Here is a 23,667-nt window from a genome sequence, read left to right on the forward strand (position 1 = left end):
GATTGTTTAATGTATTTTTTTTTTATGATGGACTTATCTTGTCCATCTCTGTCACACAGATCAGACAGCTGCAAGACAGTAACCTTTCAGTTAATCAGAAACATAATTATAGTTGAACAAGGAATCTACACGTGGAATACTGGCTATGGGCATGTTTTACATTTAACTTAACACACATACAATGATGTTGAACGTAGCTCTCTTGCCCTACATAGCTACATTTAACAGTAAGTTTTTGCAAATAGATTTTGCTGGAGAACTGGACTCTTTCTGATACTGGAACTTTCTGATACGGGTTAAGGCAAAAGGGAGCTTTTAATACAGTTTTTCACGAATTTAAAGTCTAGTATTCTTTATATCAATCTTCCTCCCACTCACCCAGCTCCAAGCTAGCAGATCTACATTATCACTAATGAATGAGAAAATTACATTTCTCTAGGGAACCTGCTTTCTAGGGAACCTGCTTTGGCAGAGGGGTTGGACCAGACGATCTCTTGAGGTCCCTTCCAACCCCTACAATTCTGTGATTCTGTGAAATTTAGGCAGAGATCCACATGAAGTTCAGGTTTCTCCACTACAGCTTCTTTGGAACTGTCTTGGTTTCAGTTAGAACAGAATTAATTTTCTTCCTAGTAGCTGGTGGAATGCTGTGTTTTGGCTTAGGATGAGAAGAGTGCTGATAACACCCCGATGCTTTAATTGTTGCAGAGCAGTGCTTACACCAAGCCAAGGATGTCTCAGCCTTTTGCTCTGTCCTGCCAGCAGGCAGGCTGGGGGTGCAGTAAGAGCTGGGAGGGGACAGACCCAGGACAGGTGACCCAAACTAGCCAAAGGGGTATTCCATACCATCTGACGTCATGCTAAACAATATATAGGGGTGGCTAGCCGGGGGGAGGGGGCCGGACTGCTCGGGGTGAGGCTGGGCATCGGTCAGCAGGTGGTGAGCAATTGCATTGTGCATCACTTGTTTGTACATATTATTATTACTTTCCTATTATCACCATTGTATTATTATTATTATTATTATTATTATTATTATTATTATTATTATTATTGTTATTATTATTTTCCTGTCTTATTAAACTGTCTTTATCTCAACTCACGGGCTTCACTTTCCATTTCTCTCCCCTGTCCCAGAGAGGGAGGGGGGAAGGTGAGCGAACGGCTGCGTGGTGTTTAGCTGCCGGCCGGGTTAAACCACAACAGGAACTGAAATGCATATATCCATCATCATGATCCTTAAGTTTTGACCTAAGCATCAAGAGCCTACATTTGTAGTCAAGGAAATGCTCTTATATTTCCAAATTTGGTTCTGTTTACAACTGGATTTTCCATAATTTCTAAAGAACTAAGATTTAGCAGGTTTTCAAACTAGGCTGCTTGTTTGAAAACTAGTCTAGTCTTAACCTCTCTGACCGAGTCTACAGCTATTTTACTTAACACAGCATGAGCTCCATACGATATACTGACACTGCCAAACTCACTAAAAAACAAGAGTTGATGCTTCCATGCAACTGGTTACTATGAAAGCTATAAACCAGGATGTGAGAGATGCATAATCACTCTTTACACAACAATTCCCAGAACTATGCCACAGTATAGGGTGGTGCCCCTGGATGGGGTTCCTCATCAGTGTGGCTTTTGACGATGAGATATGGCACAAAAACGTGTTTGAGATTAGCTCAGTGGAAAATGGGAAGGAAGACGGGTCACAACTCTTCAAGGACAAGGACACACCAGAAAGAAAGTAACTTATTTTGTTGCAAAAATTCCTGAAAAGAGTTCTGAGCCTGTTTATATATGTGACTCCTGGTCCTGTCCAGATGGGTCATTTACCTACTTTACCTGGAACCACAGGCCACTGACAGGACAGGATATCTGTTTCTCTTTTGAGAAAAGAAACAGCTTTCCCCTTTGGTGTCTCTACTCACTCACAATGGTGGCTGTGAATGCCACTCTGAGGCGTCTGACCCTGCCCTGTGCTGCATGATGTGCAGGCACACACCCCACTGCTGCAAAATCCTATCCATGTGCCAGACTCTGTCCCACTGTAGATCTCACACTCTCTCATGTTTTGACTAATCCCGGCCACTGATTAGGTGGAGTCTTTGCATCACAGCAGTGTTACACCATCTGAATTTTGTAAAGACACTGACCACATTACAACCCAAATCCATTGCTTCACTGCTTGATATAATTGCAAACTAACTTTTCATTTCCTACAACTCTCAGCTTAGTGTACAACTCATAGCTGTCCATTGGAACTTGATTGCTGCTACCGAATTTCCTGCTGCTTACAACAGACTGTAGCATCCCCATGGACAGGTTCACAAAGGAGCATAAGAAGCAGTCAGTGCACTACCTACCTGACAGCACACCCTTTGCAGTCTCCCTCTATATCCCTGAAATTCCACAGTCCTATGGGTTTGCTGTCTAGAAAGGTCTCACCCATGCAGCCAGTGAAAGTGGTGACTCTAACAGCATCTGACTTCTGTAACAGAAAACACAAACATCTTTAGAACTCAATGAAATAAGTAGTATGAAAGTCACAAATATCAGAAGATGCTTCTTATTAATTTAAATATTATGAGAAATATTTAATCTATTTAATCCTATAGAACAACCTAACAGCTAAAAATGAGGTAAATTTTGTTTCAGTCAGAATGGAAAAGTCCATTTATTTGAGACCCAGGGGAAGGCCTATGCAGAATGATTCCTGGAGAATGAAAAGCTGCCCTAGGTTCTACCTCACCACCTGGCTTCTGGCCTTTTGGAAAGCTGTCTGCTTGCAGTAGTCCCACAGTAGAATCTTTTTGAGGTCTATCTGTGTTTTTGTTTAAGACATCAAGTAAAGAGCTATGAGGAATCTTGACCACAGTACAATTAGCAAAATGTTCCTATTGTACTTCTCAAAAGCCTTGAAATTCAGCAGACCATCCAAGCTAACAGACTGAATGTGGACTCAGCTGACTACTCCTGTAAAGGTCATGCTGAATTTTGGATGCTGAAAAATTGCAGCTGGCAATGAGATTAAAACTTTTAGCACATCAAAACTCATCAAGCTTGGGTCACACACATGGGGGGTAATGCTCGTTTAGTATGGTACTACATGGTACATACCATAGTACCATGGCATGGTACTATGGTACTACATGGCAGTACACAGAGTACTCACCTAATAAAGATATTTCTAAAAATACCTGGTTTCATTTAAATTTCACTTCATCAATATGAACTGATTGAAAATCTATATATTTAGCTATTTGAGATAGACAAGCACCTGCTGTTTTCCACATGGTAATTATAAATATTAAGATCTTGCAAGAGAATATGAAGAAGTGCAACTTGAAAATATTCAAGCAAAAGTATGACTCAAAAGACTTAATGTGCTGTTGATATTTCCCAGGGTAATTGAGAAGGTTTTAATTAGTAACAAGTATGAACTTAATGTCACTTCTGAGAAAATCATGACATCTATGCATCATAGTCTTCTACTACTCAAGTCAAATGAAAGATGTTTTTTAAAAACTGTTTTTTTTTAAAAACTGAAAAGAACTGCATTCTTTCTGAATACATTGCAAAAAAACTTGCAAAAAGGGATTTAGCTGAAACTCCAAGGACAAATCTAATGCCTATCTGATCATGTAGCCCAAAGCCCAATAATATGAAAAGATTTAAAAAATATCAGTGACCTTGACAGATGTCCAAAACATTCAAAGTTTTAGAAAAGATTCTTAGTTTAACACTTCATTTTGTGAACTTGACAAATCTACCATATGATAACAAGCTTTAAAAAAAAAAAAAGTTATTATATATATTTTTTTTATTAATTTGGCATCTGATTTTCTGCAGCATCCATAGTTTCTGTTCTGGTTCAGTACTGTACCTCACTCTTGATCCTAGAACTGTCTTACATGCTGAAGTGTGCTCAGTATCCACCTGTGCCTCACTGTGTCTAACTAAAGCAAGAAAGAAAAGCATTCAGTAAAGGATTCAGACATTACTACTACATTACTATGTCCCAAGCCCTTGTGTTTTACAAGATTCATCAAGAGCCTTTGAACCCTTTTCCCTCTAGAGATTATTTGCCATTTTTATATTTCTAACTTTTTCTTAAATACAGCTTCATGAAGCTTCATCATTAAGTAATTCTTGTTGACTGAGTGCTATTCAAATAATGTTAGTATTTAAATAATAAGTGAAACTCCAAATAAATACTAATAATATTAGATAATAAAACTGAAATAATAGGCATTATATATAATGTTAAATATTTTGAAACCCAACCTAAATTAAGTAAGATGACCTGTTAGGGGGTTTGATATTTTGTTGGAGTGGTAGGTGCCAGCTTTGGGGCCTGGTTACTCGAATAATAGATACGATCACTCTTTTTTACACCTTTGCTGCACTTTTTCTACCATGAGGCTGCAATACTAAGAGCACTTTATGTAACAATAAAATATTTATAAAACTTAAACGTAGAGATGACTTCAAGTAAAACATACATTTCTATTAGCCTAATGTGACAGCTTTGCTTCGGAAGTTTGGACTAGGCACAAGACTACTTTATGCCATGAAACAGAACAGCAGTTGCTGTATTACTGTAACATCTCTGATTCTCTTGATTTTTAAAAGCAACATAATATTTTTTTCCAAGTGGAATTCCTGTCAAATCTCTGGAAGTTTGATGTTCTAGACCTGTGCATATATAAATCGTGCTATTATACTTCAGTACTTGTCCCACTTGTGCTCTGCTAACTCACAAGTGAAATTTAAAATAGAATTCAATTAAGACTTGAGTTTGGGTTGGCATTTGAGTTTGAAGTTTCATGACTCCTCCAGTGGATCACCCAAAGATAACAGGCCAAAAAACACTCAACCACTTATTTTCTACAGTCTCAACTGATCCAATGAAATTTAAATAATTTATTAACCAGAGTCTCAAGTGTTTTTCTAAGTGTGGAACAATGAAATTATTTTTTTCAATCATAATTCTGGCAGTTATGATTGTTACCTGATTGATCCAGTCTATCTTCATGAGCTATCAATCAGTCTCTGAGAGTTGGGTAGGCATAAACATCCCTATAGACTCTATGGACTTGTGTGCATTTGAGTCTTTGGTCATTATAGCTATATAAAACACTGCAAGCAATGAACAGTCCCAATTCTGCTCAGTGGAGTGTTTATTCCACTGAGTTATTATGGCAAGTAATAAATGAGACATAATGCCAATGTAATTAAATTTGTTACTGGTGAAAACAGCAGTAGAAACTATCACTTATCGAACATAAAAAAAAATAATAACCAAGAACGTAAGAAAGCTGAGAAGAATTATTAGGTGTGGGAGATAAACCACCTCTTCCTGCTTTATTTCCATTGCCTTTGAGAAAGCAGATCAGAGGTATAGAGTACAGAGAACCAATGAGGCCATTCTCATTTGTAAGGGTCGCTGATCTCTGCAGTACAGAGCTGTTTTTAGCAACTGATGATTCAGTAATTTGTAGAAATATGTTTCAAGGATTCTTGTTTATGGCTCACAGAAGAAAGCAAACACCTTTAGTTGTAGAAAGAAAGCTGGAAGGTGGAGAGCAAACCAGGCTGCGTTGAGAACATAGGAAAAGATGACAGTTTGCTCTCTAATACATAATGAGCTATGAATTTGTGCAAGTTTAAAAATTACTGTGCTCCAAAACGTATGGCTATGTTTTAAGATAAAGCTGACTACAAGACACTGATTTCAAGTAAATAGAATCTACATTTTCTATTTATCTTGTATCCTCTTATTTTCTCTGTCTTGAAAAGTGGTATGTCCAGCCAAATAGTTCGGTGTTTCCCCTTTGAATGGGAACATCTATATACATAGACCAGAACAATCTAGAAAGCTGAAATTTCTAAAATATAGAAATTTGAACCATAAAATATTGTGCTACTTCAATTTTCAAGGACATGTAAAAACTTTTGTTCAAAAAAAGTTCCTTTAGTTCACCGATCGGGAATGTTTTAACGTTATTTATTTATTTATTTATTTTTTCTGTTATTTTTTTTTTATTCTGTTATTTTTGATAATGTTAAGATGTTCAACATTAAAAAAAAAAATCAAAATAGTGATTAGGAACAAACTAGTTTTGTAAAGAATTTCACTGGAACATATATGTTAATTGCTACTTATCGGAGAACATTTTTACCAAAAGATTTTCATTCTTCTTATTTGGCATAAATCTTATATTCATTCCCATTAAGTTAAGCAATGTGCAAGCAGTCACCAGGAAAATAAATGGGCAAAAGAAAGAGAAAATAGATCAGGGATCAGATGCAGGTAGCAGTTTAAAAGAAAGGTTGCACAGCAGAAAACCAGGAATAAAAATTAAGAAAATAAAGCAAAACACATGAAGTAGACATGAAGTAGACTGCAAAGGAGGAAGCAATACTGCAGGTACATGAAAAAAAATACTGAATGCAAAGAATATATATAGTTACATGCATTGTTAGGAGACCAGGAATGTATGGAAACAGAAATTACTTCCTGTCACTATGAACTATGTCCTGTTGGAACAGCAATGCAAAGGCAAAGCATCCAGCTACCCAGTGGGAATTAGTTGTTTGGGCTAAACAACTAATGGACCACTGCAGCCAGCCACCAGGCTTCTGATCAGAAGTTACAGGATAGGCAGAGAAAATTCAGGTTTTCACAACTACATCTCTAGGCAAATCCTAATAATCTTTCAAGAGCACATGCGCTCCTAAAGCACTTCCTACAATGACTCCAACACACTATTTTTACTATTTTTACTGTAAGAAATAATGAAAAGTGTCCACATAAATAATCATTTAATACACCAATGCTGTATTTTACCTTTATTTTTCCATTCTATAAATATTACCTTTATTTTTCCAGTTAAGCCTCCAACAAACAGCATAGCATTAGCATCTACATCCAGAATAGTATATCCAGGTGGAGAGACAGCACTGAATGTGGCAGGCACAATGCTGGCTTTGGGACCATCCAGAGCTCGCACTGATATAGTACCATTTTTCCCAGTCCTAGACATTTGAACAAAATAAATTAGGCACACAGAGTCAATAGTTACATCAAATACAGTAACCAGTCTGTTTTGGATGGCATCTTTGAATACAAGTCAGTAATACACGTCTCTATATGTTTAATCGTGATATAAGTGAATAGACTCTTTTGTCTTTGTAAGTTAAAAACAGCTTTTTATATATTTATTTTTTCTTCACTTCTATCCCCCTTAAGCAAAAAATTCAATATACAGATGAAGTGGAACTTTCATTAACTAAAACAAGAAACCATTTTTTTTCTCCAATGTTGTGATGAAATTAGACTTCAGTAATTGTTTCTTGATGTAACAAATGAGGTAGGCAAGGATCCAAATTAAATTTTTGAATTTTGTAAGATTTATTAGGTTATTTTTGCAATAAAATGAATGATCAAGTGACAAAGTACTTCAGTTTGCTTCACTGTGATGCACAGATTTTGTACTTTCTACAGTGGAGCTCTCTGCTTATCAAACAGGCACAAACCCCAGTGGTTGGTATTGGTTGGTATTGTCCTCTACAAACCACATCAAATACTGATGATAACAATAACAATAAAGGGATTTACCATTTGTTAATAGTACCTGCAGCAGTTCTTTTTCTACTCGTTAGGTCGTTATGTTAATATAGTGCCTGGCATGGAAAGAATTGGCTGCTGGAGTTTTACAACAGAAGGAACAGAATGTGGAGAGAGATGATTCAGGTATATTGAAAGGTATTTGAAAGAAAACTTTGAAAGACTTTGAATAATTTTGAATCCCTTGCAGTTAACTTCCGTAATATTTTACTATCTTTTAGGTATGGATAGTAGCTTTTATTCTGAAGTAAACTATTAGGCATTTATGGCCACGCCACAAATTATTGGTTCCTCTCAGACAGTTGGAGCACAACCAACTCACATAATTTCTTATCAGGCCATCGTATGATTGTAGAAATAAGCGAGTCAAATCCTATCATGTGCAAATGAAGTACCTAGTATGTTCATTAATGTGGTGGAGCAGTGGCTGGGAGGTGAGGTAGGCAGAGGGAGACCATGTACTGTGGATTTCTGGATGGAAACTTTGGAAAAGGCTGCTTTATCTCATTTTTAATAGGATGTCGGATTTCACATGACCATTGCCAAGTTAATCTGGAAATTCCTAACACAGATGCCTTATCTTGCAACTTCAAACAGCACTGAAAGATTCATCATTACAGAGAACTTTTAAGACATATATGCTTGATAATTAGTACAGAAATACATGTACACTTTTAAATAAAGCTTATTTTATTTTTTCCATATCAGTTTACAGTGAGTGTATACCTGTGAAGAGTGACTATACTTTCTTTTTTAGGTGACCTGCTGTATGTTGTTGGCTACTTATTTATACTCTAAAAATTAAACACTACCTGTTCTCAAGCTAAAACAAAGAAACAAACAGAACACAACAAAAAACACAACAGATTTTTTTTCATAAAACATTTTATATCTATGAGTTTGACTGTATTTTGTTTCTAAGAAAAGAAAGAAAAGTGATTAGATAAAGCTGATAAAATTCACCAAAAAAAAAAATCCATATGTAGTTTTTCTAGACTAAAAAGTTGCACACCTGCCCTATAAAGATAGTAAGTCACAGCTAGAAAGTAAAACATACATCCAAACAAACAAAAAAATCTTTTGTTTTCTAAACTCCCAAACTTTGCTGCATGTAAAGATGAAAAATTCCTTTTTTGTCTAATTAGAAAAAAAAAAAAAAAGATTGGCTTGGGGCATTGAAGTTGCAAGTAAACTAAAAGTTAAAAGCATAACTTCATGAAAACCTGTCATTTCTCCTAAATGAAGCTTTACTTAATTAATGGAAGAATGCATAGGTTAGGCTAGTGAATAAGCTGAAAGATGACATTGCTACCCCGTACTTACATAATCTTTGCACTTAGAAAGTATGCTGCACCAGGGCTCTAGAGAATGGTAAAATCATGGAAAACTATGTATTTTATGTCAAACAAACAAACAAACAAACAAACACACAACTTCTTCAGAAATTCCTTTGGATCAGAACCTATCACCCAAAAACCAGAAGAAATTGAGAGTTGTTGTATGAAATATCATATAACTGGAAATAAGTAATTCAAAGAAAAAAAAAAAAAAGAAAAGAAAAGGTTTTCATTTAGTTGTGACAGTCTGACAGTCATGTGTCAGTCATAAATTTTTCCTGAACTGTGAAGCAGGGTTGCAAATTATTTTGAGGATTTCCATCCAATGGGAAATATCTTCTTGAATCCATGCCATCTTGTCTGCCCTGGAGACAGGGATATCAAGGCTTTCAATGTGAAAACCACACATTTGCAGTGAAATACAGGAACTTTTCAATCACTTCTGGCTTGATCTGGCAACGCTGGAAATAACATACATGCAACTTTCAGGGAATCTCCTAAATGACATCTGGGGTATGTGAACACAGAATTACTCCCGATCATTTTAAAGTAGTGGGCTAAAGCAATCCATGGTCTTCTAAATGATTTGTTGCTGTTGCAAACTCTGTTTAATGACAATATTTTACCTTGTATTCCTAAATCAACTGAATGCTAATTAGATATTTTTTTTTATGCAACAGAAATTCCAAATTTCGATTTTATTTTTTCTAGGTTTATTGATGCGAAGCCCTCTCATGGACTTCAAAATACAGTTCTCAATGTAGTAATTATTGAAAGGCTAACAGTTACTAGAGACTTTTACTGAACTGCTTATCCTCTCTGAAAGAAAGTCATTAGCACTTTCAATCTCTATTGTGTTGAAATCACGATTCAGTGAAACTAGTTTAAAAGCATCCAAGTGAAATAACACAGAAGTCACTCAGCAGATCGACACTTTTTAGGGTGCCTAATATGTCATAAATAGCATGGGTGTCTTTAATCCTCAGACAAATTGAAAGAATAATGACAGAGTCTCTTCCATAAATAATTCTATCTTATTTAGGGAGGACAACTGAGCTTGAAGAAGGAACTTGGCTACCTTGACAACAAAACGACATTTGTGTCCGATGTACGACAAGTTATCAGGTTAGAAAATACTGTTCTAGTCAGAGTCAGCTCTTGCAAAACTGGTGGATTAAAGATGTACCAGTGCTGAGTGGCTGATCATCTGAAAAAAAAATTACAATGGCATGCATGCAGTATATACTCGTTAGGAGATGCATGATGCAAATGAGATGACTTTTGCAAGTCATCAGCATTAGATTACAGAATACCATGAAGAAATCTTTGCTCCTTGGTCCCCTGAGAGCAAATAAAACCTTTACTAGAAAGTATGACTTAGATTTGCTACAGTAGTTTACGACTGAATTATTTCTGAGCTGGGCTGGATGTGCTTACTATGAACCTCTGATTCAACTGTCTTTCGTCCTTAAAAGAAGGATGCTGCTTAAACTCTGTCATTAACAATGATAATACTTAGAGTGCACTTGATTAAAATCATGGCTAATCAGATTCTGCTCCTAATTGAAGCCTGCTGAAGTCAAGTGACATTGTTTCACTGATCTAGAGAGCCTCAAAAATACTCTAGCATGTATTTGAAGGTTCACACAAAAGTGACAGTTTGCATGTTGTTAAGCTTGCCTCAAATCTTTTTGTTGCAAACTGTTTATGCCATATTTTCCTTCATTAACTGACACTTTGATTGATTGTAGTTCTTGGTAAGATTTGCCTCTCTAACAGGTAAGTAACTCTGTGATAGTTAAGTTCCTATACCATCAAAGTATAGGGAATTGCTTATTCCATAAGCATATGCTGCACTAAAGGAATAAATAAATTTTACTTCAATTCCATACAAATAAAGTTTAAAATATTTATTTGATAACCTCTGTATATACAATAACATGCAAAGTATTAGTATACTTTAAATAAAAAGGAGAGAAAAATTAAAAGCCTCTGAGAAAAACAGATGCAGTAATTATTAAATTGGTCTTAACAGATGGCAAAATTTGGCCCAGAAGTTAACTGAACTGAGTATCCCTGATCATTATTCAACAGTCAGCTGTTTCATATTTAGACTTCACTCAATATACTGAATGATTTTGAGAATTTCGTGACCTCTGTGCTACCACATTTTCACATGGCCTTTTGGGATCCTTGATTAAAAACTGCTGTGAAAACCTTTAAACCTACCATATCATTATTAACATGTGTCAATGCGTGTTGCCACTGAAATCCAAGGCAAAATTCAGCAAGGCCAAAATTTCATTTTATGTCCCCCCTCTAAGTGAATGCCCTGCTCTGACTGTTCTGGCAGCTTACAGGTTGCTGAAAAAAATCTGTAGCTGCAACTGAGTAGAAATTTAGAGAAAAAATGTGAGTGAATGAGATAAGTAAAACAGTCCTACAGCTTCTGAAGGGAGTCCAAGGAGAATTATCAAATGGACTAAAACGTTTGAAGATGGAAAATCTTCAGTAAGGTACGTTATTTATGAAGTCTGCCTTAAGAATACAAAATCAGTCCTGAGTTCTTTTGTCTTGATCCCACAAATCCAACTAATGACTCTGCAATGTAATTCTCCTGAATAATGCTCTGTACGTCAAATTTGTGCAGCTGTAATTGTTCCAAATTGCTGATCCAGCAGTTTGTTTAAAACTAATGGCATACACACCCTATATATCCAGAATAAGCAGTTTAATAGGCAATGTGCATTTGTTGGATGTGTGAATTTTCATACCATGTCCTGGCTCCATATTCTGCTGAAGCAGCCTTAAGTTTGGCATTACTGTGTCATGAATCTCCTTCACTATGCATAATATGAAATAACAAAAACTTCAACAATTCTTATTGTACCACAGTTTGCATTTTCCAAGCAATAAGGCTTCATTAAGCCAGCTTCAAGAGCAAGTACCATAATTTTATTTATTTATCCGCTCTGAATGTCTGATTTCTGTGATTTCAATAAATTATTTAAATTGGATGCCATTTCCTTCTCTCAGAGCTACAGATGTAACTGGAATTAGAATGATTTTTTTTCTTTCTCTCATTGTTTGACTGTACTATCACTTCTACGTTTAATACGATGTGAAATTAACATGTATGGATGCAACAAGAATTAGCTTCATATCAGATTGCAATATAGATGATGTCACCTGAATTATTAATATTTGTTCATAAGTAGAGGATAAAGAATATAGTTATCTATCCTTATGCTGTAAATATTATACCTTATGTAGTATCTGTTCTATATAAATGGAAAATACAGGATTCAAGTAAGTAATGTGAAATTTGAATATTAATGTATTTATATTTGATCATCATGAATATGATCAAAGGTCTGGAGTACCACTCCTATGAAGACAGGTTGAGGGATTTGGAGTTCAAAATCAGCCCGGAGAAGCGAAGACTGGGAAAACCTTACAGTGGCCTTCCAGTACCTAAAGGGGGCCTACATGAAAACTGGGGAGGGACTCTTTGTCAGGATAGGACAAGGCACAATGGCTTTAAACTAAAAGAGTGTAGGTTTAGATTAGATATAAGGAAGAAATTCATCACTCAGAGGGTGGTGAAGCCTTGGAACAAGTTGCCCAGAGAAGCAATACTTCCACATCCCTGGAAGTATTCAAGGCCAGGCTGGATGGGGTTTTGGGCAACCTGGTCTGGTGGGGGCAGGGGCGTTGGAACTTGATGGTCTTTAAGGTCCCTTCCAACCCAAACCGTTCTATGATTTCATATTACTAAAGCTCAAAAGCATTCAAAACTGATCTCACAGAAATACAAAATATAGTTTCCAGAATATTTTACCCTTGATTTTTTCATAAGCTTTATCTTTTAAAATACCTCCAGTCTGAAGAGACATTCCAGCTATGGAAAAGGCATTTTGAGTAAGAATCAAGATGCTGATGTATGACAGACCACTCATTTGGAGTATTGTATCAAGACGTGACATTCAGAAATTGTGCTACTCTTTGAAATTGAAGGTGGAAAGAATAGTAGTTATCTTTTTGTGTGTCAAATCCTGTACTGATTTTTAAAGTATGCTAGCTGAAGAGTGATAGGTAGCTTATAGACTAATAGGTAAGAAGAAGGGAATAGAAGCAGTCATAGATTGTTGATATTAGAGGGGAAATACATGATGAAAATAAATTCTTGATACAGAACAATTAATATTTCAATAGCATTTGTAGTATTCACTTTTAGTACTATCGGGTGTAGGTTCAAAAGTTTCCACTAAACCAGCCTGCCATTTCTCGTATTTACGACAACATCTTGTTTTAAAATTAGATGTTTCAGATGTAGCAAATACTTCCATAAACCTGAGACATGTAAACCCATGGAGAGTGGATTGGAAACAGAACTTGCTTAATTTAGCCGTTTTTTTTTTTTAGGAAATAAAACTTTGGAAGTGAAATATATAGGCAACATATACTTGCCTAGAGGCTTCAATCCGGTACCAAAACCCATCATCAATGGTCAGATCTGGATACTCTACCCGTCCAACACCAGATCCCACATCCCACAGGAAGCTCACCTTGCCTTTGCGCATCTCTATGGCCAAGAAGTCAGTCTACATAGAAAATATGAAAATAGAAGCAATATCATACTCTGATTAAAGGAAGCTCTCCAGAACTCTTCCCATATCAGAAGGCATCAGAACAGAGTATCAGAAACCCATATATAATAAAGTATGGAAAATAACTCTAACAGTGACTAAGAATCGGATTGTGCTTTCCTTGGTTCAAATAAGTCAAAGATGACAAATGACTGGTGTTAGTGATATGCAGCAAATTGCTGCTAAACATGCAGAAATGTTAATATTGTAGGCACTAAGAGAAGGATTTAACTGAGACAAACATTATTTGTAAAACATCCATTGGATGGCAGAAACATGTCAGGATTCTAGGCTAACATATGATACCATCTAGCCTCTTCATTCTGTATTAGGTAAATAAAATGTATAGTTCAAAATGTTAGAAATAGAATGTTTTTCCCATTTACAGAATTATTATTGATTATTCTAGAGTGCTCATGGGAAACGGAATCATTCATCATCATTATGCTTGCAGTTGTAGACGTGACTGAAAATTACAATAAATTCGAGCTTTGACAGATGCAAGATGATTAGCTACTTCTTTCCCAAGGGAAAACCTACAACCAACCCAAAGTTTACTCTGGTTGCACTGTGAATTTTAAAGCTCTAACGCAGTTCATGCAGAACTCTGATTTCATATCTAATTAAAAATATAAAAAAATATTTACTGATTGTATTTTAGAAGTCCTTATGTTAATACTAAAGACAGGAAATGTCTGGTTTATCATGGGCCCTCAACTATTGCTCTGAAGCCTTGAGGAGGAAAAAATAAGCCTTTTTCATCTTCTGTGTTTGTCAGTAATCTGATTTGATTGAGCAACGCTGACATGAAAAGCAGGAGATACACTTACAAACTTGGCACTTCCAAGGTAAAAAAGCAGATTGTCAGCAACTACAGTCTTCACATTGACAATGACAGTGTTGTATGTTCCCTTCTTTATTTCTGGTCTGTATGTGCGAATACAATTGCCTCCGGAAGACACGGACACTTTGATCTTCAAAAAAAAACAGAGCAGAAATAATTCAGTTTGCTGCTTATTATTACAGAAGTAACTTAAGAGGCTTCTAAATAACTGTTTTTTGTTGTTGTTTTAAAATTATTATTTTTTATATATATATTTTTATTCTTCCTTACCATTTCCATGTTACATGTAGCAGGGAGTTGCTTGGATATATACAGGAGGCAGAAATGGAATTTTCATTTTGGGATTGTTTCTTATATTTTGATTAAAAGGCAATAAAAGCTCTTTCTGGCATTCAGGTGTGAAAGGAAAAACTGTATGGATTAAAATAGCTAGAAGATTAACTGGTCTAACACAAGCAGCAGTGGAATTCTGACAGTGGAGATAGCCTATAACTAGAACATAATGCCAGGAAAATATGCAGTGCTCCTGTGCTCCTGAAGGAATTGCAGCACACTGCTTTGGGGTAAACAGGAAGATCTATTTTTTCCTTGCAATATCTTTGATTATGCTAATTTAATACTCCTACCGTATTTTTTTTTTTTTTTTAAACCAACAGTTATGTATTGCTGTTATATCATAGCCCCTGATGGAGTTGGTATTCTTTACTAGGTTTCATTTCCACAGCTCAGGTGACATACGCATTTGGACATATGTGTTAGTTTCCTCAGGCTCTGAGCACAGATAAAAAACAGTATACTGTTTGCTTTCATATTGCCAACATAGACATAATGACAGTCCAATGTATTTCAATTCCAGCTAGACATGTTTATGTATTAGAGTAGATGCAAATAATGGTAGACTCAGTAAAAAGGTGACTTTTGCTTATGGTAAGCTTTGTCAAAAAGGAGATCCGTTCTATGACCAAACATCACTTTTTTAACTCAGAAATGCTGAGCAAGTAATTATTTTAAAGCCTTCAGACAGAAGACAAACATAAGAAGAAAACAATTTAATCACTATAACCTGTCCTTATATCGTGAACAAATCTCATTGAGTATATGCTATATGCTTCCTTCCTGGGCTCCTATTATTCTGTAAGGTTTTGTTTCCTAATCTCTTTTTCAGGAAGTTTCCTTATGTACCATCTTCAAGAACTCTTTTTTTCCCCTTGTTACACTGTGTCACAAGCTGAATAACCTGGTATTATACAGCTGATCATCAAGTTTGGAATATTACTGAATCAGGGAGATGGATACCACACTCAACAGCCAAATTGAAATACACCCTTAAACCAAGTTTGATTTATCAGAACTCCACATTCTCAGGTAATATAAGTTCCACGAAATGAAAATAGGGGCTTAATATCAGTTTTGAGGCAAAACAAAAAACAACAACAAATATTTTTGTTTTCACAACAAACGATGATGTGGTGATTCTCCTGTTGTACTCTCACTCACAGTACTTCTTAAATAATATCTTTTCCGTAATCGTTCCTACAGATGTCATCTGTTTAATTAGGGTGCATTTTAAATGAAGAAACAAGACACAGAGTGAAAATTATTGGAATATTCTTTGCTTATCTGAGAAATTATATGCCATTCCTTGCTTTCTTTACACATTTTCAGAATTAGAAAGAATTCAGCTCATGGAAAAGAAAGAGAAAATTCAAAAATAAAATCCTAACAAAATTCAAAAGGTAATCTCATGGAGAAAAAGGGCTTACCGAATTAGCTTGCTTCCGAGCTTGGTTTATCAGCTCTTTTATCTGAGAAATGTTTTTCCCTAAGTTATCCTGAAGTTCTTTGATTGGCTTGAGTTTATCTAGTAAGCGGTCTGCTTCTTTTTCTAGGTGTTTTATGCTGGAATCTGCATCAGCAACTTCATAAGAAAGAACAAGGCATAATTTTAAAGTGATGCCAGACAATAATTATAAATTGCAGTAAAAAAATAATCAAGAAAATTCTGCATACATACTCAGGCAATATTACATGCTATTACTACGAGATATACACTGACTAGGAAGCTACCTGAACAAAATAAGACCATTTAAGAGCATTTAGAATTAAGATAATTTAGCAATAGTAGCAAATACAGATGTTAAAGCAGGATTTTGAAGCAGTAACTATGCCTCAGGTCAGGGTGACACTAATGGACAATATTTGCTGTAGCATTAATACAGTTATGCACTAAGCATTTACTACATTTACTTGCTTTTTCTAACTGTAGCTTTGAAGAAATATGCTAGATTAATGAAAACTTGTTAGTTTCCATTAGTAACTTCTGCAAAAGGGCTAGAGGACTATAGTTAATTCTTGAATTAACTTGATGTCAATTCATAAATTAACTAAAATGGCAACAACTACAAGATGTTTTAATTCTGATCAGAAGCTTAAAATTCTGTATGTGTATTGAAAGCAGATCAAAAATGTGACACTAAACTGTAAATATATATATATATATATATATATAATTTTTTTTCCAAGTGAACTTAATGGTTTTACAAAGAGATCTTTTTTCTCTCTTTTTCTTTAAGCTTCAAATGACTTTTTTGCCTTTCAACATACAACTAGTGAACCATATCCTCCCTCTGACAGTTCTGAAGATGTAAGGATTGCAGCACTTGTTTTGCATGAGGGTATGGGATTGTGTGGATGACTGTGAAAGGCACAAATCAGATTTCACCAAAAGAATGTAGGTTGAAGGGAAATAATTATTAAGAAGTTGGATATTGCTTAGATAAAGCATGACAGTCTGTGTATCTAGTTTCTGAATACTAACCCAGACGCTGATACCAAACCTTCAAGATGTTTCTTAAGGTTTCATAAGTGAGACTAGTTACCAAGACACTTTATCTCAGAGCCTTCAAAAATAATCAAACTACTTGATTATTTTGATGAATGAGAAATGTGGAAGGCCATGCAGAAGGTTTGGTGGCAAGCGGTGGAACATCATCTACTGGAAAAAGCACAATAAAAAAAACACAAACAAAACAAACAAACAAACAAACAAACAAACAAAAAACACAAGAAAGAGAACATACGTACTGATTCCTGTAGGCAAGAGAAGGGGACAAAGAACAGAGAAAAAACAGAATACAACATAAGAAGATGTTTTGAAGATCTAAACACAAATGTAAATTAAGGAACAGGATTCTAGATCCAAGTGTCAAGAAATTGGTGTTTTTAGGCCACTTCCCGGTTGTTTATCACTACCAATCCAGATGTTGTTACCTTGTAGATCTAATTGATTCCTAACCTGCCATAATATAATCACAGTATTTCAATAGATAACTATTTTTCTTACTGTGTAAACTACTAGGGATCTCTCTGCCTGATGGAGCTGCCTGATGCCAAGCTGACCAAAACCTGGAGAGTAGAGAGTAGCTGAAAAGTTAGTCCTTCAGCAATTTTGTAAAGGTATTCAGGTTTTGTTGTCAGCTCTGTACACTCCTATATGAGATGAACAATCTACCATAAAATACATTGTAATTTAGAATTCAATGTTATCCTACAGATCCAAAGTGAAAATGCTAAAGCAATTGTCATTTCTTATAACAGGCTTTGCTAACAACAAAAAAGAGCCCTAAAAAAATACACTTAGAATCTCTTTTTTATCTTTCTTAAGTGTCTTCAGTGCTCTACCAAAATAGTAACTTATATGACAGAAGTCACGCATTTCTCCCAGAAGTGATTATCTGATTGACTGAAGGCTTGGTTAGTGCAGGGAATTTTACATGAATCAAGTGGTAAATTGTCAGTCAAAGACAGATTCTTTAATTATTCACCTACCTAAATAGTTTAAAGAGCAGTCTGTGGAACAAATCTATCCACTACATGTTCATCCTGATGATGCTAGCTTTTTTCTGCAACTACCAGCATCAGTCTCTAAGATTTAAAAGTTATTCTTAAATGATAAACGCAGAATACAGAAACTATAGAGCTTCCTTTCACAACAACATACTGTAGTAATACTGTGGGAGTGAAATTACTGAGTGTCTCTGTTTCATTTTGGGATGTGAAATGAAAATATAAACTGAAAAAAAATCCTCCAAAAAACCAAACCAAACCAAACCAGATCTTACTATTCTTGATAGGATCCTTCACAACAGCGTTTGTTTTTGCCACATCATCTGCAAGTTTACTGTAATTGTTTCTCAAGCCAAGCAGATTCTGGTTGAGGTCTTTAATCTGGGCCAAGACATCATTTGCCGTATCGTTGGCTTGTTTTGCTTTGTCTTTAGCCGCCTGTACCTTTATAGCTGTATCTGTAGGTAGAAAAGAATAATGAAATGACTGTCCAGAGTACAGAAGTTTTCTTCATATGTCTCAAGAATAAACTTGTGCCAAAATTCTACAACCTTAATTTGTGTTGTAGACACAACCAAAGAACAAAAATTTGTTCTTTACTCTTTAGGAGATCCCTCTTCACATGTAGTAAGACATTATGAATTGCACATGTAGAGTGTAGATGCCCTGTTTTTCAAAACAACAAACACTTCTGAAGAAGAGAAAAAAACTCTACAGTGGAGCTGTAGGACCTGTAGGAACAATCTTTGCTACCTGCTTCCCACAAAACCATGAAACTGTTCTTGGAATTTTTTTCCTGTTGTATTTTCCAACATGTCTTTGTGTCCCTCAGTCATATGAGAATTTTGGAGTGCAGCTCAGAAATTTGGACACCTCTGAGATGATCATGTAGCAATAGTGCCACTTATCATACTGACTGGGGCTTCCTTTTATGGTCAGTGGGGTTAAAAGATTGCACTGCAGTAGTGGGGAAAACACAGGAGGATGTATTTACTATCCTATTGTGGCTAAGAGACAGTTGATAAGGGATAGTTTATCCCAAAATTTGCTTGAAGAAGATCGCATATTCCTGATTCAACAATTGTAGGAAAACAGGGGAAACACAGATATTATCACCATTTCAGGGGATTAACAGTATAGATTTCCAACCATTTTTTCAGGTAGGTCCTTCACTTTCTGTGGACTATGTGATGCAATCAAGCCTGTGGCCTAGGGAGAATACAATGCTTCTTAAGGCTGTAGAGAATTGGTAGGTTTATCCTGAACCCTGGAGAATTACATGACCATTTTTACTTTCTTGAGCAAAGACATATTATGTGCTACACTCTTATTTCTGAAGTGTACACTCTTATTTCTGAAGTTTTAGCTTTGAAAAGTGCACAGAACACAACAGCACCTTGAAAATATATCTGAACCTTTAATAAACCATAATCATCATCAGTACTGACAAGTGAAAGAACAGATTACTCTGATTGCCTTTTTCCACTTTCTATTTTCATCATATCTAAGTATCTCTTTTTGAGGCAATTATTAGAGGTCATGCACCTTTCTGGCAGAAAGAAAGTTGGACTTCCCTTTATTTGGAGGGGAGGGAAGTGTTACTTCCCTCTATTGGTCATACAAATTATATTTATTTTCAACCACACTTATAAAAGTATGCGTATCCATCCATATGCAGGTCCTTGTCCTAAAGTAATCTATCCATCTATCCCATTTTGAATCTTCCTGTTTTTATTTGGCTATTTTATTTGAGTATTACTACAGTATGGACAAGAATTATTAGTTTAAATTGCTCTCTACTTTTGTGAATCCTTGAAGAATGAGATATATGACAGGGTCATTTTCTCTCCTGTCCTCATTGGTTACTTTGCCATTGGATGACTAATTTACAGCACTTTTGTATCCATGTCTTTTATTTGCTCTGAATTTCATTCTTAAGACACATCTACTTGTGTATGAGAGTGTCCTTGTCCAAAGAGCAAGCACCTTGTAACTCTAATCTGACAAGAGTTTATTACATTGCTAATGGTTGCATATTTCATGTATCTTTTACATGTTTCATATTTACTACATGTTTCATATTTACTATGTCTCCTAAGGCCCACTGGTCTCCAAGGTCCATTTTGTTTGACTTAGACATCTATCTATGCACAAGAAGAAAAACAGGCCAATACGTGTGGTTAAAACCCAGGAAGTGGCATGAGTATGATATATTAAAGCAAATTCTTGTGAATGTCTGATTTCAAGGATCGGTACATCTAAAAATAAACTTTCCAGTTGTCTGGAATCTTGAAGTCACAAATGTGTGCAAGATGAATAGTAAATTATTTCTCAAGCCAAGTTTTTACTTGTAGTCTGAACTTTCCAGACCTTCACATATGAGAGAGAATACAGATTTTCTTCAGAGACTTTTCTTCAGTTTATTGCAATGCAGTGCTCCTTAGAGAGAAAAGTCATAGCAAATTATTTTGATAAAACATTTTTTTTTTCTAAAAACAAACATTCTGTTTATCACTGTCTATTATACTGAAACTATATTGTAGCTCACTGTCTCTCGCAATCACAACACTAAGTAGCTAACATCCCAACACTTTGGGATTTTAATCAATATTAAAGATTGGAGGGGGGGCAGGGAGATTTATACAGAATTATAAGTATGCTTAGTACTTTTGTCTTCATTGAGGAAAGCCTGTTCCAGTTCTAAGATACACAATGTCAAAATGACTGGAAAGGATACTGCAGCATAAATCAATGACTGTGGTAGAGGTAAGACAAAAAGAGCAAATTTCATCCTGCTTTTTCTATTGTCAGTAGGTCTTTATTTTTCTTGGTTGCTATAAGAAGCACGATGGTTCTTTTTTCAAAAGTTTCATAAACAGACTTTTCAGGTTTAAAGAAAAGACTATTTGTCTCAGAATGTATTGTAACTTCTGAAATATAATTTGTTCTGAAACCGGTCTTTTGCAAATTGCAGAAACTTGGTACTGTTTACTGTGCCAAAATACAAACTGATACAAGGTATCTGTTTTCAAACCAGTTCTCTCTAACATAGCTTATTTTTGTCTCATTAAAGCAGCCAGTGATCAAAGCGGACATAATATGGATCAGAAAAAGATCAATCAGACAGATGATAGGTGTTTATACACCTAACAGAGCAAGACATGTTAAGTGTTGCATTACTTTTCCAGCTTACCATTAGGAATGGCTGACAGTTTTCCAAAGGTTTCATTCAAAGCTTTCAGGAGAATGGAATTCTTCTCATCAGAATCTTTCAGTCTGTTCTGCATGCTGTCCAGGTTATCTCCCTTTTCTATAACAACAATAATAAGCAAGCCATTTATCGTTAAGAAATTCAATAGTGTAAATAAGGAAGTCCAGTAAATCTGGTTGTAGGGTTCAATGATAATCTTTTTGGTTTCTTTAGGTTGCCTACTTCTGTAGTATCTAAATGCTTTAGTACATTTTACTGTTCTATATCAAAGGTTTTGATATAAGAGGTTTACAGAAAAAAATACAGAAAATAAAAGAAAAAATGATAATCATAGAAAGAAAAAATGATAATCATAGATGGAATGATTTATTCAAATTCACACAGTGACCCACTGATAGACTCAAGAGTGAAGTTCAGTCATAGCTTTGATTCCGAGATCCAACTACCACTCAAATTTTCATCTTAAAGGGATGAATGGGATGAATGAAAGGGATGAATGGGATGAATGATTCTCCACTGTGGGGAGAGAGGCATGACAGATAGGTCATCTTACTGCTGCCATTAGAATGGCCAAAGCATAGCTCTCATGGATTTTCTGAAAGATAACCTATGTTGATGTAACATCTGAGGAAAACATGCAATATCACCCTATCATCAATATGAGGAGACAACACAAATTATTATGAAATAAACATAGATTTTATTTTTGGGTATAGTCCTAAAAGTAAATAAAAATAGTTGTATCATATTCAGTACATTAAAGACTGTTGCAGACTAACATTATCTTTTACAGATAAGTTTCTGTTCTTCACCTATTTTTTGAATAAAAACTACAGTTTTTTTTGAATAGTAACCAGCATTAGCGATAATTATAATTTTTCAAACTTTCAAAAGTGAGTTTCCAGCTAAGCTTCACAGTTATTAAAACAAACAAACAAACAACAAACAAACAAACAAACAACAACAACAACAACAAAAACTAAAAAAAAAGTTAAGTTTGGCACAGAAAATGCTAGGTAATGCTTAAACAACTATCTCAGAGGGCATTTTTCATCATTTCTTCATATAAGTATAGAGTTCTTTGGAACAGACAGCTGCTAATTTATTAACTTAAAGGTATGTCCTGTTGGGAAACTAATTCAACATCACTGTGCTTGATAGAAGGAGGAGAATAATTTGTAGAAAAGTAGTTTAAGATACAAAGTATGACAGTGACCTTCAGGTTATTGAAATTAAACACACAGTTTTTGGATATGTATCCAAGTAGATACTGAAGTAGGAAAACATATTGGAGAAGAGTTTTCTCTGTGAATAAGTCACATACATGTGAAAAATAGAAAGTATTTATTTATTTCTAAAGTACCTCTTTTTCACAAGGGACAATAATTAGACATATTGGTACTTCAGCATCTCTTCAGCATCTCTAACCCTTCTGTGAGAGGGTAAACAGAATAATGGGTTAAAATGAGTGACAGTGGTTCAAGTCCTACAGATTTTAAAAGAAAAAGGTTTCATAAAATTAGATATGCAAAAAAGCATCTTGAAATTAGAAAAATCACACTAACTGCATATTACCTTCAAGAAATTAACTACATTTTCAAAGACTGAAACAGTGGATAGAATTTAAGTGAGAATCACATTTTTGCTGTTGGACCCTTTGAAATGTCATTCAGAAAGAGATCTATTCACTGTATTTAAACCGGAGCAACACTGCAGGAGTGCCTGGAGGTAAGACTTATTTCTTGCAAAATGCCCCACAGAGGAACAGGACACTGGTATGAAGTGTGAAAGGCACAGTTAATGCTAGAATAAAGTTGGGAAGAATCTTATATAAATTATAAGATCATATTTTCCCTCAAACATACGGCTTTTTTAAATAACAGGTTTTGAATCTGCAGATGAATGAGGTCACTCATAAAGTGATGTTAAACTAGGGTGAAGATATGAGAGTCTGGTCTTAAATGCTCTGTGGCTTTACCTGAGTTCATTTATCATTAAGTAATAATACTGACAAAAATATTTTAATTTCTTCCATTTAATTTTGAAATTATAGTCTGCCTGATATTTCTTTGGTGTCTCTGGTGCCTTTTTGGAATGTAAGTGTTTATAAAGTGTATTAATATTCCTGACATATTTTGTTCATTTCT

General features: G+C 35.2%; 1 protein-coding gene across 9 annotated transcripts in view; it reads right to left on the reverse strand.

Moving 5' to 3' along the window:
- Nucleotides 1-23,667, reverse strand: part of LAMA2 (laminin subunit alpha 2) — a 401,748-nt gene that overhangs the window by 34,640 nt on the left and 343,441 nt on the right. For all 9 annotated transcript variants that reach the window (XM_072036025.1, XM_072036022.1, XM_072036019.1 and 6 more), the window contains 7 exons: nt 21,503-21,619; nt 18,585-18,767; nt 16,227-16,381; nt 14,450-14,593; nt 13,441-13,574; nt 6,882-7,041; nt 2,367-2,491 (listed from right to left, as the gene is read on the reverse strand). In XM_072036025.1, coding sequence (XP_071892126.1) covers nt 2,367-2,491; nt 6,882-7,041; nt 13,441-13,574; nt 14,450-14,593; nt 16,227-16,381; nt 18,585-18,767; nt 21,503-21,619 — 1,018 coding nt within the window. The remainder of the gene's footprint in view (nt 1-2,366; nt 2,492-6,881; nt 7,042-13,440; nt 13,575-14,449; nt 14,594-16,226; nt 16,382-18,584; nt 18,768-21,502; nt 21,620-23,667) is intronic.

This window comes from Anas platyrhynchos, chromosome 3 (genome assembly GCF_047663525.1).
Source record: "Anas platyrhynchos isolate ZD024472 breed Pekin duck chromosome 3, IASCAAS_PekinDuck_T2T, whole genome shotgun sequence".
NCBI classification, from domain to species: domain Eukaryota; kingdom Metazoa; phylum Chordata; class Aves; order Anseriformes; family Anatidae; genus Anas; species Anas platyrhynchos.